Source organism: Gossypium hirsutum, chromosome D13, assembly GCF_007990345.1.
Source record: "Gossypium hirsutum isolate 1008001.06 chromosome D13, Gossypium_hirsutum_v2.1, whole genome shotgun sequence".
In the NCBI taxonomy this organism is placed as follows: domain Eukaryota; kingdom Viridiplantae; phylum Streptophyta; class Magnoliopsida; order Malvales; family Malvaceae; genus Gossypium; species Gossypium hirsutum.
The window spans coordinates 59,721,642-59,737,868 of NC_053449.1; the positions used below are offsets into that span (position 1 = coordinate 59,721,642).

General features: G+C 33.2%; 1 protein-coding gene and 1 long non-coding RNA gene across 2 annotated transcripts; both read left to right on the plus strand.

The window, feature by feature from the left end:
* Window positions 1–1,544: 1,544 nt before the first annotated feature.
* Window positions 1,545–7,965, plus strand: LOC107937947 (uncharacterized). Its single transcript, XR_001694795.2, has 5 exons — window positions 1,545–1,681; window positions 2,762–2,870; window positions 5,155–5,502; window positions 5,610–7,351; window positions 7,445–7,965. It is a non-coding gene; the product is annotated as an uncharacterized lncRNA (long non-coding RNA).
* A 2,973-nt stretch (window positions 7,966–10,938) lies between these two features.
* LOC107937976 (casein kinase 1-like protein HD16) lies at window positions 10,939–15,850 on the plus strand. The gene is made up of 16 exons (XM_016870993.2): window positions 10,939–11,661; window positions 12,059–12,169; window positions 12,257–12,330; window positions 12,444–12,513; window positions 12,612–12,667; window positions 12,757–12,828; window positions 13,062–13,156; window positions 13,245–13,311; window positions 13,459–13,588; window positions 13,667–13,885; window positions 13,993–14,135; window positions 14,217–14,391; window positions 14,495–14,585; window positions 14,677–14,834; window positions 14,931–15,119; window positions 15,207–15,850. The coding sequence occupies exons 1-16, from the start codon at window positions 11,575–11,577 to the stop codon at window positions 15,264–15,266; spliced, it is 1,797 nt and encodes a 598-aa protein (XP_016726482.1). The 5' UTR covers window positions 10,939–11,574; the 3' UTR covers window positions 15,267–15,850.
* Window positions 15,851–16,227: the final 377 nt, after the last annotated feature.

Below are 16,227 nucleotides of genomic sequence, written 5' to 3' on the forward strand. Positions count from 1 at the left end.
AAATATGCTTAACTCGACCAAATAAAAATAATATAACTCCCTGTGAAATTTGATATATCGACTTAATTTTTAATTTATTTTTATGATAATTATTTTGTTCATTGTGGAGTAAAAATAAAATCTACGAGTAGATTTAAGATGATGTCAAATATGTATATTAAATAACATGATCCTAGATAGAGGATTTTTTATTAAATTATTATATGGGGCTTGTACTAGTTTAGGCCCTGAACTTGGCAATTGTTCTCATATCAATGCTTGAACTAGGAAATTATTCTCATATTGGGGATTGTACTTCTTTTTTGTCCAAGTCAGTCCATGAACTTGGCATTTGTTCTCATATTAGATCATGTATTTTGCAATTGTTCCCACATTGGGCTTGAACTTTAGGGTTTTCAAGGAAATATGAGAGGTCAATTTAGATAAAAATAAAAGTTTATGTAGCACCATTTACCGATTCGATCAACGAATTCGGTTACAAGATGTAACATCATACTTACATGACTAAGACCACCAACGAAGTATTTTATAATCATACTTAACTTATTTCGAATATTATCGTCAACAATCGTATCATTTTTGACTAGCTGATTTGGCAAACTAAAACGTTGGAGTTATAAATTCCTAGTTTAAATTATTAACATGCAAACTTAAGAAAATATTAACAATAATGGCTTTACAATGTTTAAATGATTACTCATCATTGAATATAATATACCAGGTTGATCCGTAGTTACAATAATTTAGACATTAAGGTTCCCCTTTAGGTCACCCCACTATTTGCATGTTATAGATAAGAACACCAGTTTGCCTAAGCTTGAACGAATTCTGACTTGATCCCTCTTTAGCTCCTTATAGAAACCATCATACCTGAGAAACATAACAAAGGCTAAGTAAGTTCAAATGAGCTTAGTGAGTTACTAATATAACATACCACTTATAAATTTATAAATTAGAATTTCATGGTTCTGATCTCCTATTTGACGTCACTTTCACAAGTGCAGTTTATACATCTTCGTGACATACTCTTGTCCTCATTTGCATTGGTTCAACTTAAAAATTTATACACTTTCTGCATTGACACAATCTTCCATTTTTATTGCGGATTAACGTACGGTGGGTTGATTCCAAAAAACTCATGCACTAAGATTCACACTTAGCGAGCTTTTACATGCAGATTTACACATAAAGTCTTATCTACGTGGATTCGACCTTGGTGTAAACATACTTGTAGACCAATAGATCTGATCATGAGTTTAATCGAATTTTGCTCACCCTAACTAAGGCTTCATTTGGATGCAGAATCAACCATGGTGAGATGGAATTTTGAAGGAATGTTATTTTTCCCTGCATTGTGTTGGTGTTTGGAGAAACAATGGTGAGGTGCAGTTGAAGATTTGAACCTCAGTGCGAGCCTCATTTCCAACCGGAGGTAAAAGTTCCAGCTTAAACACAGCGGGCAGTCTAACTTTTGTTGCAGACAAAAATGCCCATATTTTCATTTATTATTTTACCATTTTATCCTTGAAAGTTAAAGAATTTTCTTTCCCAACCTTATTTGTTTTAAAATCTTCACAGACGTTTTCTTTTTCATTGAGGTTAGGTTCCCTCAATTCTATTCCAAAAATTTACTTCTCCTTACTTCCTCACCAAGAACAGATATAAATCCTTTGAATCTAAGGTAACCCATCTAAATATTCTCCCAAGATTCAAACTTTTTCTATCTTTGCTTCTATCGTTCATTGATTTTAACTCAATGCTTCCACCAGTTGTTTGAATTATTATTTTCTGTTTACATGATTATCGTGCCTAGATCTGTTTTAAAAGTTTTATTTTTTTATCCCAACTGAAGAGTTGGAGTATTCAGTTATCTATTGTATTGATTGGGTTCTTGTGATTTTCTGTGTTCTACGTGATTTTATTTCATCGTTTTTAGCTTGAAAGCTAGGATATTTTGGTGAATAAAGACTTGAATTTGAGCATTGAGCTTGGTTTTTAGATATGAAACAACATTGGGTTGCTTAGACCAAAGTTCAATCTGAAATATGAAAAAGAAATTTCGCTTGAATCCGATACATGTCACACCAAAAGTGTGTTGTTGTTACTTGGGACATGAATTTAAATTTCATGTTTTTACCATTTTTGTTTTATCGATTTGATTTTTTAATTCATCCATCAGACTAAAATTCCTGAATCTAGATTCTTTTTTATGTAGTGTAATTGTGGGAACTAAATTTGGTGAAATTTGCTCCATTTTTTGTTTATTTTAAGATGCAAACCAATAGAGCAAATTGGAACACAAAATCGAAAATCTAACAAGCTGTTCAATCTTCCTTACTTTCTTCTTACTGAAATGTCTTTATAAAGGATTTGGGTGTGAATATCAAATCTTCTGGAGTTGGTTCAGTTTCTTTTCTAAATTTTTATCAAGGGAAAAAGGAATTATAAGGTTACAATAGAGATTGTTAGCAATCACACTTAAAGGCTGATTGCATCCACAGTATTATCATATCTTGGATGTATAAAATATATTTTCATGGCTGTAACAGGTACTAATATAGTCATTAATTTAGTTTTCACATTTAGCAATTTAAGTTAACATTGCATCTCCTCAAGCTTTTGATACTATTATTACATTGGGCGCCACCTTTGCCTCAAACATGTAATGAACATTTCATGGGATTGAAATGGTATGTTCTGTCTGTTCTTTTTTCCATGCTTATGGTAAGTTATCTAACAAGTGGTTTTGTAAGTTTACCAGTCAGATACTGCAAGTGTAAAAGTCCCAGAACTTGATTTGGAGCTAGCTAGTGGCACACTTGGTGGGGTTGTTACAATGGTTGAAGGTTTGATTACCAAAATTAGTGAAAGTGAGTACTTTATTACTCATTTAGTTTTTCCATGTGAAACTCTGTTTGATTGTTGATTCTGTTATTTATAGTTCTTTTTCCTTCATTGTTTCTTTTCTAAAGTATTGAAAAGTCTAAATCAGTCCTAATAAAGCATATATGGAGACTCAATTTTCTTTGAATTAGTATTTCATGGTATACTAACAAAACATGTTTATGGTAAATTATTATTTAACTATTTTAGCCTTAGATGTTGGTTAGAGCTCCCCCAAGGTTTTAAAACTAAAACTATAGGTGATGCAAGCAACTAATAACATAGTAACATACTATAAATGCATCCTTCAAGACTAAAGCTTTTCGATAGTAAAAAGATAAGGTTCCTGGTTAAAGCAAAGATATGAATCTTTTAAGTTTCAACCCATTTCCTCAAAATAACACTTCCCAAATTCTACATTTGTTCATAATCCTACAAGGTTGAATATTTCTAATTAAGGCGGGCAGCTGGCCTCAGTCTGAACCCCAGACTCCCCAATCCCAACAAATATCCATAAAACAATAATATAAAGTATGCAATAAAATATGTTAGGATTGAAACACTAAATCAACATATGAATCTCACATTAGAAACAAATTTAAGAGAGCTGAATAGTAAGTCTGAAAAGTATCAATTAAACTAGAATGATAAAAAGAGAGTATCTCACACATTCTAAACTAAAAAAAAAAGCGGCGGCAGTAAATAAATTCACTTCGAAGTCAACTCAACAATGAACGGCACTATTGCATGGAACTAAGCAAAAATATAACGAACCATCTAGGTGTTTGTAGCCCTAGTGTAAATCTGCTGGCTTGAATGGGCAGACACCAACCTAATCAATCCTCTTGCCATCAGTTCCCTAATAGCCTTCCTTGCAAGTGATCCATTTATCTGTGAAATGAATACAATACCATGTTAGGCATATTACTGGTAGTGTGGCTTTCATTTAATAGAGCTCAGGCAAGCATCTCCAAGCAGACACATACAAAAAAAGGGTACCATGACACGAGACCAACATACTACCCCATACAGTACAAACATTAATCAGACAACATTAGCCTATGAAAATAGCATTTCATATTGCCACTCAATGCTTTTAGCTACCCTATGAGGCGTCATTCTATCCCTACTAGCTATTAGAAACCATTCAATAACCAAGCACTAGGATAAATCCATGGCAAAAAATTCCCACCATCCAATTCCAAGTTTCAAAGTAAGGGACCCAATTGTGTCTATTCACGGAACAAGTAGCAACTAAAGCCTAATTTTAAGACAATGAGTAGTGCATGGCAACAAAAACATAATAAGTAAAAGTAAAACAACATAGAATTCCCATATCCGGACCTCCATTACCAGAAATAGCTATCTCCCCAATGATATTCGAATTGTCATGCACGAACCTAATAAAGGAACACTGGTGATCCAATTCAGTAAGACTAATGATCTCAGCAGCCTCTAATTTTATTACGAAATGATTGAATAAAAAAACAATACACAAACTTCATATTTCATTTCTTTAAAATTATGTATTTATATAAACAAAAATAACACATTAGTTAGAAAAACATTTTTATGTTCCAATTAATCGTATTTCGTTTCTATAAAATAAACCTGAAGACTACAACTATTGACTTAGGTTTCATATAGGTAAAGTTTTGCCTTCTAATTTTCGTTCTTCTAACTGGACCGGTATGCATTTCTAGTAGACATTGATCCAGACAAGAGAGAACAAATATCGAACTAAAATCTAAAAGGAATGTTTAAAACTATACCTTGATAAATAGATTTTTTGTGATCGAAATTTCAAACCCATGGTCAACTAAGGGAATGTTTAAAACTATACCTTGATAAACAGATTTTTTGTGATGATAGCGAAATTTTCCAGTGTCAAGCATATTTAAAACTCCATTTTCGGACTCCGAAACTTTCTCAAATAGGACCTGCAATTCTTTGATTACCTCAGAAGCACTTTGTTTACCACTTCGATTTTTGGGTTCATTTATGTCAGCCTTCTTTTGAACCTTGTCAATATGCGATGAATCTGCTTTCTTCCCATTCTCTGCATCACCTTTCTTAACTGGAACAGCTATTCCCCTCGGATTTTCTCTTTTTTCTTTAATACAATTTGCACTAGATTTCTTTAGTGTTCATCTTATGGCTTTCATCCATTCGTGATGTATTATTTTTATTTTTTATGAAACTATATTATTATATCTAATTATATATTTATAGTTTTATGCCTGTTGACATTTAAAATCAAAATAATAATAGATGGTAAAGACACGAAATTTTGTGGAGGGAGATAGTACCTTAGCAACAAAAGCTGTTTGGGATGATGAGTTGACGTTGATATTTTGTGAACTTTACGTGAATGAAGTCAATGCTGGTAATAGACCGACAACTCATCTAAACTCAAAAGGATGGGAAAATGTCATTGCTCTTTTTCAAGCAAAAACACAAAAAAAATATGGAAAACCTCAATTGAAAAATAAGTGGGATACATTAAAAAAGGAATGAAGGTTATGGAGGGAGTTGCTTAAGGAATCTACAGGTATTGGATGGTGTCCATCTAAAAAGACGGTCGATGCTACCGAAGAATGGTGGGCTGAAAAAATACAGGTTAGTGTTAACTTTATCATTATTTTAATGCATAAAGTTTATTGAAATTAATAATTTACAATTATAAAAATCTTAGTATAACATTTAACGTTTAACATATTATGTAGGAAAATCTTGATTTTAAAGGATTTAAGAAGAAAGGAATTGAACCACGATTGAATGAGTTAATGTGACAAATGTTTGGTGGCATTGTAGCCACTGGAGAGAATGCATGGGCACATTCGTCTGGTGTTATTCCAAGTGGGGTTCCTATGGGAGATGATACACCTAATGAGGGATTTGGTGATTCAGATGAACATAGTAACGAGAATGAAGGTATTCTTCTTGATGAGGTACCATCAAACTTTTCTCATGAAATTCCTAATCGAAGAAAACAAACACTTGGGGTTGTACACGGTAAAGGAAAAAAAATCAGGTTCAAGTAGAAAATCATCAAGAAATATATTAACTACTCAGATTGAGAAATTGTGTGAGAGTATGGCTAGTCGAAGGAAGTCAGTGAATGAAATTATTTTTCCTCATTCTCAATATACTATTTCAAATGCAATGGATGCTTTGCGTGCTTTGGGAGATGAAATTCCAAAAAAAAGATGAACTGTACTATTTTGCCACTAAAATGTTTCAAATACCGGTGAAACGAGAAGTGTTTTTGAACTTAGATCTAGATGATAGGGTTTGGTGGCTTTGACGTGAGTATGCTGAACAAAATCCAATTGCATCATTTTCATCCTTGGTAGCAACATCCTCATTTCCCTTCCAACCATACCATCAACCACCTCCACCATAAGCTCCTTAGAATTATTGTTGTAATATAACTACACTACTTTTTTATATGTAAAACTAATGTATGATACTTTTTCTGTTTGGTATTTTTATGCTATGCTTTTAATCAAGTTTCTGTGTTTATAGAATGTCACGAGATTTTAAAGGATTTATTTTCATTTTATTACTTTTTCAGATTATGGATGAATTTAACAATATGTATAATTGTTTTGATATGAATTATGATACCCCTGAATTAAGTGAAGAAGCTCAACGAAGAATAGCCACAATTGTTACCCAAGTTGAGCACAACAATTATCATGAAAAGGAAGAATATGTGTTAAGCAGTGTATTGGTACACCATGAAACTTATTTCACTATGCAAACGCGTATGGATTCAAGTTATACAGGTCAAATGTGGGTGGACGAAGTATTAAATGGGCACGATGATCGTTGCATGAATAGTTTTAGGATGCCAAAAGATATATTTCACAGCTTGTTGCATGATTTGCAAACAAATTATGGCTTAAAGAATGGGAAAGTATCGGCGATGGAGAAGTTAGCATTATCATTGTACATTCTTGGAAATAGAGAATCAAATTCAAATGCAACAGAGCGATTTCAATGATCTGGGGAAACTGTTAATCGAATTTTTACTGATATGTTGCATATATTTGCTCGAATGGGAATAGACACGATTAAACCCACTGAAGGTCAATTCGAGGAAGTACCGAACCATATTCGACATGATACAAGATATTGGCCTCACTTTAAGGTAAAAATTACACAATCTTTATATTTTTAAAATATAAATTATTTCTAACTTTTATCTCATTACTTGTATTTATTTTAAATGATTGTATTGGGGCTATAGATGGAACACACATAAAAGCATGCATTTAGCCTTCTTGTCAAATACCTTATATCGGACGAAAATGTGAACCAACTCAAAATATTATGGCAGTTTGTGACTTCAACATGTGCTTTATTTTTGCATTTCTTGGTTGGGAAAGAACATCACATGATAGTAGAATTTGTTTGCAAGCACTTAGAAAACAAGAGTTGAAGTTTCCACACCCTCCACCAGGTTGAACTTTAATTTTTTAATTACTTTTTACATAAAAAAATTAAAAATTTTAATTTATTTTTAAACTTAATATTATGTTTTACTTTTTTGTAGGAAAATATTATCTTGTGGATTCAGGATATCCACAAATGGTAGGTTTTCTAGGTCCATATAGGGGGGAACGATATCATTTACTTGATTTTCATCGAGGTAATCATCAAGCATCTGGAAAAAAAGAAATCTTTAATCATGCCCATTCTTCGTTACGCTCTGTGATTGAACGAACATTTTGAGTGTGGAAAAAAATGGCCAATATTAAGAGATATTCCAAGTTATTCATTCAACAAGCAAGTTTTAATAGTTATTGCAACAATGGTTTTGTATAATTACATTCGAAGACATGCTTGGTCAAATGATGAGGATTTTCGAGAATTTGAGAATATACCCGATATGCCAGTCTCTTCAAGCCAGTTTGACAGAGGTGAATCGAGTTCTTCTAACAGAGAAAGTGACCTTGAAATCATGATGTTAAGGGAAACAATTGCAACTAGTTTAATGAATCCATATTTGTAAAAACATTTTGTATCATAACCTAATTTCTAGTAATAATAAAACTTGTTATGTATGTTACTATATATTTTTTTATTAAAAACCATTCGTTTAGATACTTTAAAATTTGATCAAAGTATAATGTTACTATTTGTGAAAATAATATTTACCATTGTTATAAAAAATATTTAACTGTAAAAAATTAAAAATAATTATCATTTTATCTAATAAATAATTTAAATTAATTATATAATTCATTAAAATATTGGAAGATACATTTTAATATTTTATTAAATGAATTTATAAATTCACATATTTTAATAATTTTAAAAAAGTAAAATAATTTAAAAAACTTCTATTATATATCAATTTTAATCTGATGTCCTTAATAGTTATTTTTTATTCTCACCCCTCCACTACAGCTGCGTTTGAATCCAAACACACAATCCACCATTGTTTCTAATCTCACCGCTACAGTAACTAATCTCACTGCCGCTGTTGTTTTTAACCTCACCGGAGTAAACACACCGCTCATCCAAACTAGCCCTAAGTGTAATGAAGCAGAAAACCCATGAAGAAAAATGGGTTTTAGTCGAAAATCAAAACTAGTAGCTGAACTCATTAGTAAAGATGATTATGAAGCAAAAAGTTTGAAGTGGTTTGAAGGCTTCTGGCTTTGTGTTTATATATAAATGAGACTAAAAAAGAAAGACCAAGAAAAATACTTGGAGAAGAGAAATGCGTGGAGAGCAAGACTGGAAGCGGAGAGAGTAGAAGGGAAACACACTGAAACTCAAAAAAAGACATACAAAAAGGAAGTTGGAGGGGCATTCGGGGGAAGATGTGATTTTTTACTCTGAAAACATAAAATATAACATTAATCATCAAAGTCTTTTTTTACTTTAGTGACAGTTTTCCACAAATAACAAAAATACTAATGCTTCATTTGGTTTGACTTTTAATGCCAATGAGGTGCAGTTGGGGGGAAAATATGGTGCCAATCTCACTGGTATGCTATTTGGTTCAGCAGGTCAGTCCAGTGAGAAGACATCTCCACCACGTTGGTCAGCTGAAAGTCAGCTGGAGATTTTAGCAGCAATGGAGATTTCAGCTGTTGGTATTTTTAACATACAAAAATACCCTTACTATTTTGTCTCCAATATTTTACCCTCTTTCCATAGGCTATGTAGCAAAATATTACAAGTATTAGGGACACAACCATTTCTCATCATCTCATTTACAATAGCATTTGCTTTAGATAACTTCCCTTTACGACAGTAGCCGTGCAGTAAAGTGCTAAACTCATTCGACAAGCAACCTTTCTCAAGCATTTTATCAAACAACTCTCGGACAAGCATTTAGAGACTAGCAAATACTAACAATATTCAGAAGCACAATAATAAAATGTATTTATCACCCAATTCCAGGGTAGGATCGCATTCACTCACTGCAGCTTTCTCTTCTATCTTCTCTTTTCTACATCCAAAAAATTTTGCAACAAAAATTAGCATATATATGCTTCAAATAGGAAAGGTCAAAGAAATTGCATGTTGTTTCTGCATCATAAATAAGTGGGGTACTTGGCAAAAATTAGTGATGAGTAATGAGAATAAAGTAGGTTGTAAACTTTTAAATTTGTAAAATCTAATAAATAAGTTAACTATAAAAAATTAAAAATAATTATCATTTCATCTAATAAATAATTTAAATTGATTATATAATTCATTAAAATATTAGAAGATACATTTTAATATTTTATTAAATGAATTTATAAATTCACATATTTTAATAATTTTAAAAAAGTAAAATAATTTTAAAAAATTCTATTATATATTAATTCTAATATGATGTCCTTAATAGTCATTTTTTATTCTCACCTCACCGCTACAGCTGCGTTTGAATCCAAACACACACTACACCATTGTTTCTAATCTCACTGCTACAGTATTCAATCTCACCGCTACAGTAATTAATCTCACCGCCACCGCTGTTTTTAACTTCACCAGAGGTAAACACACCGCCCATTCAAACTAGCCCTAAGTTCATGACTTAAACAAAAAACCCAAACTTCAATATAAAAATATTTACCAAGTTTAAGTTTCCAAAAATGATTTAATCCTTTTGAATGCTTTTAATAAACAAGCATATGACAAATTTTTAAAGCATTTACATTTAAAAAGTATAGAATATCTGTATTAGATTAGAAACTTCGATTTTAAGTATTATATATGAGGTTCCCTTAAGATACGGATTAAAATGCCTAAATTTATGCTATTACACCTTATATTTTATAGTTTTTATTTTTGCTTGACTACCATTTGGCTGATAGCTGACTAACAAGTGACATTATTATTATTATTTTATTATCTGGTCTTGGCTTCGCTTTGTTAAGATAAACTAAAAACAAGACAAAATCATTTAGGATGTTTTTTTTATCATAATTTTGCTTCGTTAAATACGAGGAACACATTAAATTTTTAAAAGAAATATCATAATAATGAAAAAAATACAACTGATTTATTTTTTTTTTAAAACAATCAGCTTTGTTTACTGCTTAAAAATAAAAACTGAAATAACCCCAAGATAATTCCCTCATTTGAAAGGGAAAAAGTGAAATAAATAAATATATTGTGAGATTCTGATAGATATTATTTTCATGGATTTAAGTAAAAGTATTATGGGTAGATTTCTACTGAGAGTTATATTATATTATATTATTAAAAGAAGAGTAAATTAATTTTTGTAGGTCAGATCAATATGTAAATTAATTATTTTGGTAAAATTTTATCATTTTTTATTGTTAAAAATGAGTCTTTAAACATTAATATGAGATACAAGTGACTCGTCATGTGTCACTGTCGATCAAATTATTTTTTAACAATATAAATAAATAATTTTTTTAATAAAAATATCTATTCTTCGTATAAAAGTTGGTATGTTGCTCATGGATTTTCAGTTAAAAAGAAATTTATAGTCGGATAAATTAAGTAATTATTATTTTTTGATGAAAGAATATTTTTACATTTAAATATATTTTATAAATGAAAAAAGAGTATGCATGAGAAATTCTAAACGTTTTGATTAGGAAAACAAAATAGAAAGAAAAAGAAAGAAAATCAATGCAGCATTGCTTTGTAAAATAAAGGAAAATACCCATATTTTCATTTCCCTCCACAGATCTCCAAATTTCCCACACGCCAAACCCTAATTTCATCACTCCCTATATAAAATTTCCCAAATTTTCTTCATCTAATCTGTTTTTTTTGGCGGTTTAGCCCAATCTCTCAAAGCCAGAGATCGAATATATCAGCCGATGATTCAAGAATATTCATGGATTTTCACCACGCTATCTTCCTTCATGGACGAACATAACACTTGCGATGCCAGAGCTGCATAGCCAGGCTCGCAGAAATCGGGCATCCATTAACGCAAACTCGACTGGTAGACTCCCCCGACCTGATTCCAACAAGTGTACTGTTCGCACACGCCCGTGGAGAACCGCACAGAATAGGAAACCAAAAGACGCGTTCCTTGCTGCCGTTGATGGTAACAAGTTCAACGACAAAGATAACGAACACAATAATATCGTGAGTGGTGCTGGTTTTGAAACGCTGCCGTTTGCAAGGAAGGAAGGAAGGAAGACGAGGATATTAAAGAGCTTAGGGTTTTCGGAGAAGAGGTTGCCGTGAAAAAAGATGGACGAGTTCGATAGCGGCGGCCGTAGCGGTGATAAGGGCCCCGGGGCTGAAGATGAAGGAAGCACCGCTCCGCTTCCCGAGAAGGTAGTCTTTAGTTTTTCGAATTAAAAATATTTTTTCTTTTAGTTATATGTATGTGTGTATACATATTAAAATTTTCTATTAAGGAATCCATAGAAGGAAAGTTTTACTTAGGGAGACTTATTTGTTGTCTCTCTGAGTTTTTGCTTTTAGCGCGTTTTTGGTTTTGGGTTCTTTAGACTATTGTATGGTTTGCCGCTACAAACTTCCTTACAATTAGCATTTTAAAACAAGTTTTGGCTTTTGTAGAATTGGTCCTAGTATTAGGTTTCATTGAACGCAAGTAGCAATATGAAGAAAGACCACATAATGTTGAAACTAATATTTTCCAATTTTTATTTCATTATGTTAGTTTGAACTCTGAAGTTTGGATTCTTACTCTTTCTTTTTGTTGTAACAGGTTCAGGTAGGCAGTTCCCCAATGTATAGAATAGAAAGAAAACTGGGGAAAGGAGGCTTCGGGCAAGTATATGTTGGTCGACGAATTGGCGCTGGTCCTGGAGCTTTAGAGGTTCCACATTATTTTATAGTGGATTCTATTGCATACACTATTGGTTCACTTCTGCAATGTGCTAAATGTGTTATGTTTGAATTGTAGGTAGCTTTAAAATTTGAGCACAGAAGCAGCAAAGGATGTAATTATGGGCCACCATACGAGTGGGTAGTTTACAAGTGAGATTCCTATGATTTCATTTTATGAATAGTTATATTTGTTCATAGGCTCATTAAGTTGGCCGTCATGTCATTTGAGGTTTTAACTATGGCTTTCATTGCATTTTGTGCAGTGCACTTGGTGGTAGCCATGGTGTCCCTCGAGTTCATTATAAGGGCCGGCAAGGTGACTACTATGTTATGGTACGCATTTGCTTTAATGCAGTCTCTAAGTTTTGTGAAACTTATGTATTGGCTTTTGGAGTTTGACTCTGAGATGTTTATTGGAATGTTTTTAACAGGTTATGGATATGCTTGGACCTAGTTTATGGGATGTTTGGAATAATAACTCGCACATGTATGTTCTTTGTGAATTTACATGGTGGATTTTACTTAATTTATCCTCAGATTGGCTGTTTAATGATTGCTTTATATTTTCAATTTCAGGATGTCCATTGAAATGGTTGCATGTATAGCCATTGAGGCCATCTCAATCTTGGAGAAGATGCACTCCAGAGGGTGATGCTTCTTTATTTATTTATTTTGCCTATGATTTGCTTTTCTTTGGCACCTAAGTGTTAAGAAAGTTGATGCACTTGGACTGATAAATATTTTGTAATTTATCAATTAGTTGGGGCGTCCATCATTGCTTTTGGGTGGAAAGGGTTGTGATTCTTCCTGCTATACAAGTGTGTTTTTTTATCATTGGAACACATTTTTCACTTTAACACTGATGCTTCTATACGTTGTAGATATGTTCATGGAGATGTGAAACCTGAGAATTTCTTGCTTGGTACTCCAGGAACTCCGGATGAGAAAAAACTTTTTCTTGTTGACCTAGGATTAGGTAAGCTGAAGTTTCCTTATTTTAAGATATATTTTATATGCATATTGAAATAATTTTTAATAGTTTTGTCTCTGTTTTGGCTTGACAGCAACCAGGTGGCGAGATAGTTCAAGTGGTCAACATGTTGAGTACGATCAACGTCCAGATGTTTTCAGGTGATATTCATTACCTTTGCATTCTTTTCTGTTCCTCTGTGTGGTGCAGAAATAGATTTTCTTATCAATCTCATTATTTGGGGATTCTTTTGCCTTTTCTATTTTTAAGGTTATGTGTATCTGTTATTAATTATTCCTATACTGCAGGGGAACTGTACGCTATGCTAGTGTGCATGCTCATCTCGGTAGAACTGGTAGCAGGAGAGATGATCTGGAGTCTCTGGCCTACACACTTATTTTTCTCCTCCGTGGTCGTTTACCTTGGCAAGGATATCAGGTTTGCATTTCCTTAATATAAATTTCTGTATGTTTGTATTTATCATCTATTACCTTTCTGATCCAAATGTTATTTTAGGGTGAAAACAAAGGCTTTCTTGTTTGTAAGAAGAAGATGGCAACTTCCCCAGAAACTTTGTGTTGCTTTTGCCCTTTGCCTTTCAGACAGTTTGTTGAGTATGTGGTGAATTTGAAATTTGATGAGGAGCCAAATTATGCAAGATATATCTCTCTTTTCGACGGGATTGTTGGTCCAAACCCAGATATTAGACCAATAAATACTGATGGTGCTCAGAAGGTACTTTTTGCTTCTTGTTTCTACATTATTATTTAACATATCAAGAGGAAGACTATATTTTTCTTCTTTGGAATTCATTTGACATATAAATTTTTGTTGTCTTGAAGCTTATATATCAAGTAGGACAAAAGAGAGGAAGGTTAACAATGGAGGAGGAAGAGGATGAGCAGCCAAAGAAGAAGGTTCGGATGGGAATGCCTGCAACACAATGGATTAGTGTGTACAATGCTCGTAGGCCCATGAAGCAAAGGTGTCTATCTTAAACTTACGATCAAGCTTTTCAAGTTCATGACCAAGAAAAGATGTTGATAGTTTTTATCTCCAATTGTAGATATCATTACAATGTGGCAGATGTGAGGCTTCCCCAACATATCGAGAAAGGTAATGAAGATGGATTATTTATCAGCAGTGTGGCCTCTTGTTCAAACCTATGGGCTCTTATTATGGATGCTGGCACCGGCTTCACTGCTCAAGTTTATCAACTCTCACCATACTTTCTTCACAAGGTTTATTGTATTCCTTTTGATTTTGAGGCTTTGTCTATAGCTCATAATTTGTGGTCTGGCACAAGTATTAATCTGTTCTTTTTTTCTTTTTTACTTCCTGAAGGAATGGATTATGGAGCAATGGGAAAAGAATTACTACATCAGTGCTATTGCAGGAGCAAATAATGGGAGTTCATTAGTTGTAATGTCTAAGGGTTAGTTTAGCTATCCCTGAAGTATCTAGAAGAAATTTCAGTTTTTATATTTATACAGTCTATCTTATTTCATTTGCTGTATTGAATGTAGGGACCCAGTATTTACAGCAATCCTACAAAGTCAGTGATTCATTTCCCTTTAAGTGGATCAACAAAAAATGGAGGGAGGGTTTTTATGTGACTGCCATGGCCACTGCTGGAAGCAGATGGGCAATTGTCATGTCACGTGGTGCTCCATTTTCTGACCAGGTTTTTATTTGATTTCAACATTAACTGTTCAATGGCACTCAATTGTCGTGAAATGAAAAAACTTACACCCTACCAATATCCTTGGTGCACTTGCAGGTTGTAGAGTTAGATTTTCTCTATCCTAGTGAAGGTATTCACAGGAGGTGGGACGGTGGCTATCGCATCACTTCAACTGCTGCAACTTGGGATCAAGCTGCTTTTGTTCTTAGCGTTCCTAGAAGAAAACCTGCAGATGAAACTCAGGAGACCCTTCGAACTTCTGCTTTTCCTAGCACTCATGTAAAGGTATTTATTCAACTTCAATTAGTTGCTTATTTCTTCCCTTTTCCCCCCCTAGAAGTGTAGATGTTGACATAGTTTTTTTTCCTCCAGGAGAAATGGGCGAAGAATCTCTATATTGCATCAGTTTGTTATGGTCGAACTGTTTCATGACCTGGCAAAGTTTTGTTCAGATGCCATTCATTTTGTTTGCTGAACAAGGGACAGATCTACTGCTTCACTTTTAGGGAACTAAGCTCTTTAGTCAAGATTGATTGATCACTGCATTTGGGAGTTGATGTATGCACAATTCAACTTTTTTGCCACGACCATGTGGCATCTATTTAAAAATCTGTGCACTGTCATTCAATCAAGTCAGAATCTCTGTGAGCTAATTTCTGATCTTTTGTACCATTCGGTGCAACATATGTTCTTATTGTATAGTTTTGAAATCATAATTTCTTGGTTGAAGGCTAGTGCACAGGTTAAGTTCTAATTGTTGATGGGTGTTTGAGGAAATATCAATGGCGATTTTATGCTGGACTCTTAAGTGCTTTGGGTCATATGATCTGTATTATGTTTAGTGTCTAGCCTTGTTTTCTGGACTAGAAGATCATTATGATCTTTCACCCTGTTCATGGATGTCTGATTTGATCCTAAAGAAGAGAAAAATGTTACTTATTTTGTATATTTTGAAGCAACAGTATGTAATGGGATATGACATCACTTGTGCTATAGATGAACCTTATATTCTCGTTTCTCTAAAATCTAATTCAGGACACGCAGCTCATGATTCTATTGAATTTCTTGTGGATGGTTGGAGCAAACAAGCGCCTAGAATTGGATCCATCCATTTGCCAAACGCTCCTTATTTTGAAGTACTTTTCTTGGATGTTTTCATTCCATTATTTCTTTTCTTCATAAGTGGGGATCCCATGCTTTTGTTTTGACTTGGTGCATGGTAAAGGTGTTGCATTTTGATATTTGAATGTACCAGTATCTTGTACCCTACTAGCCTTTGAATCCAATGGTGGTAAATTTGGAATTGTTTGCTGATGTAGTCTGATAATGCAATGTGCAATTTAGTTCATAAAGCTGTACTCTGGAATTTAGACTTGAATGTTATGCATTGATT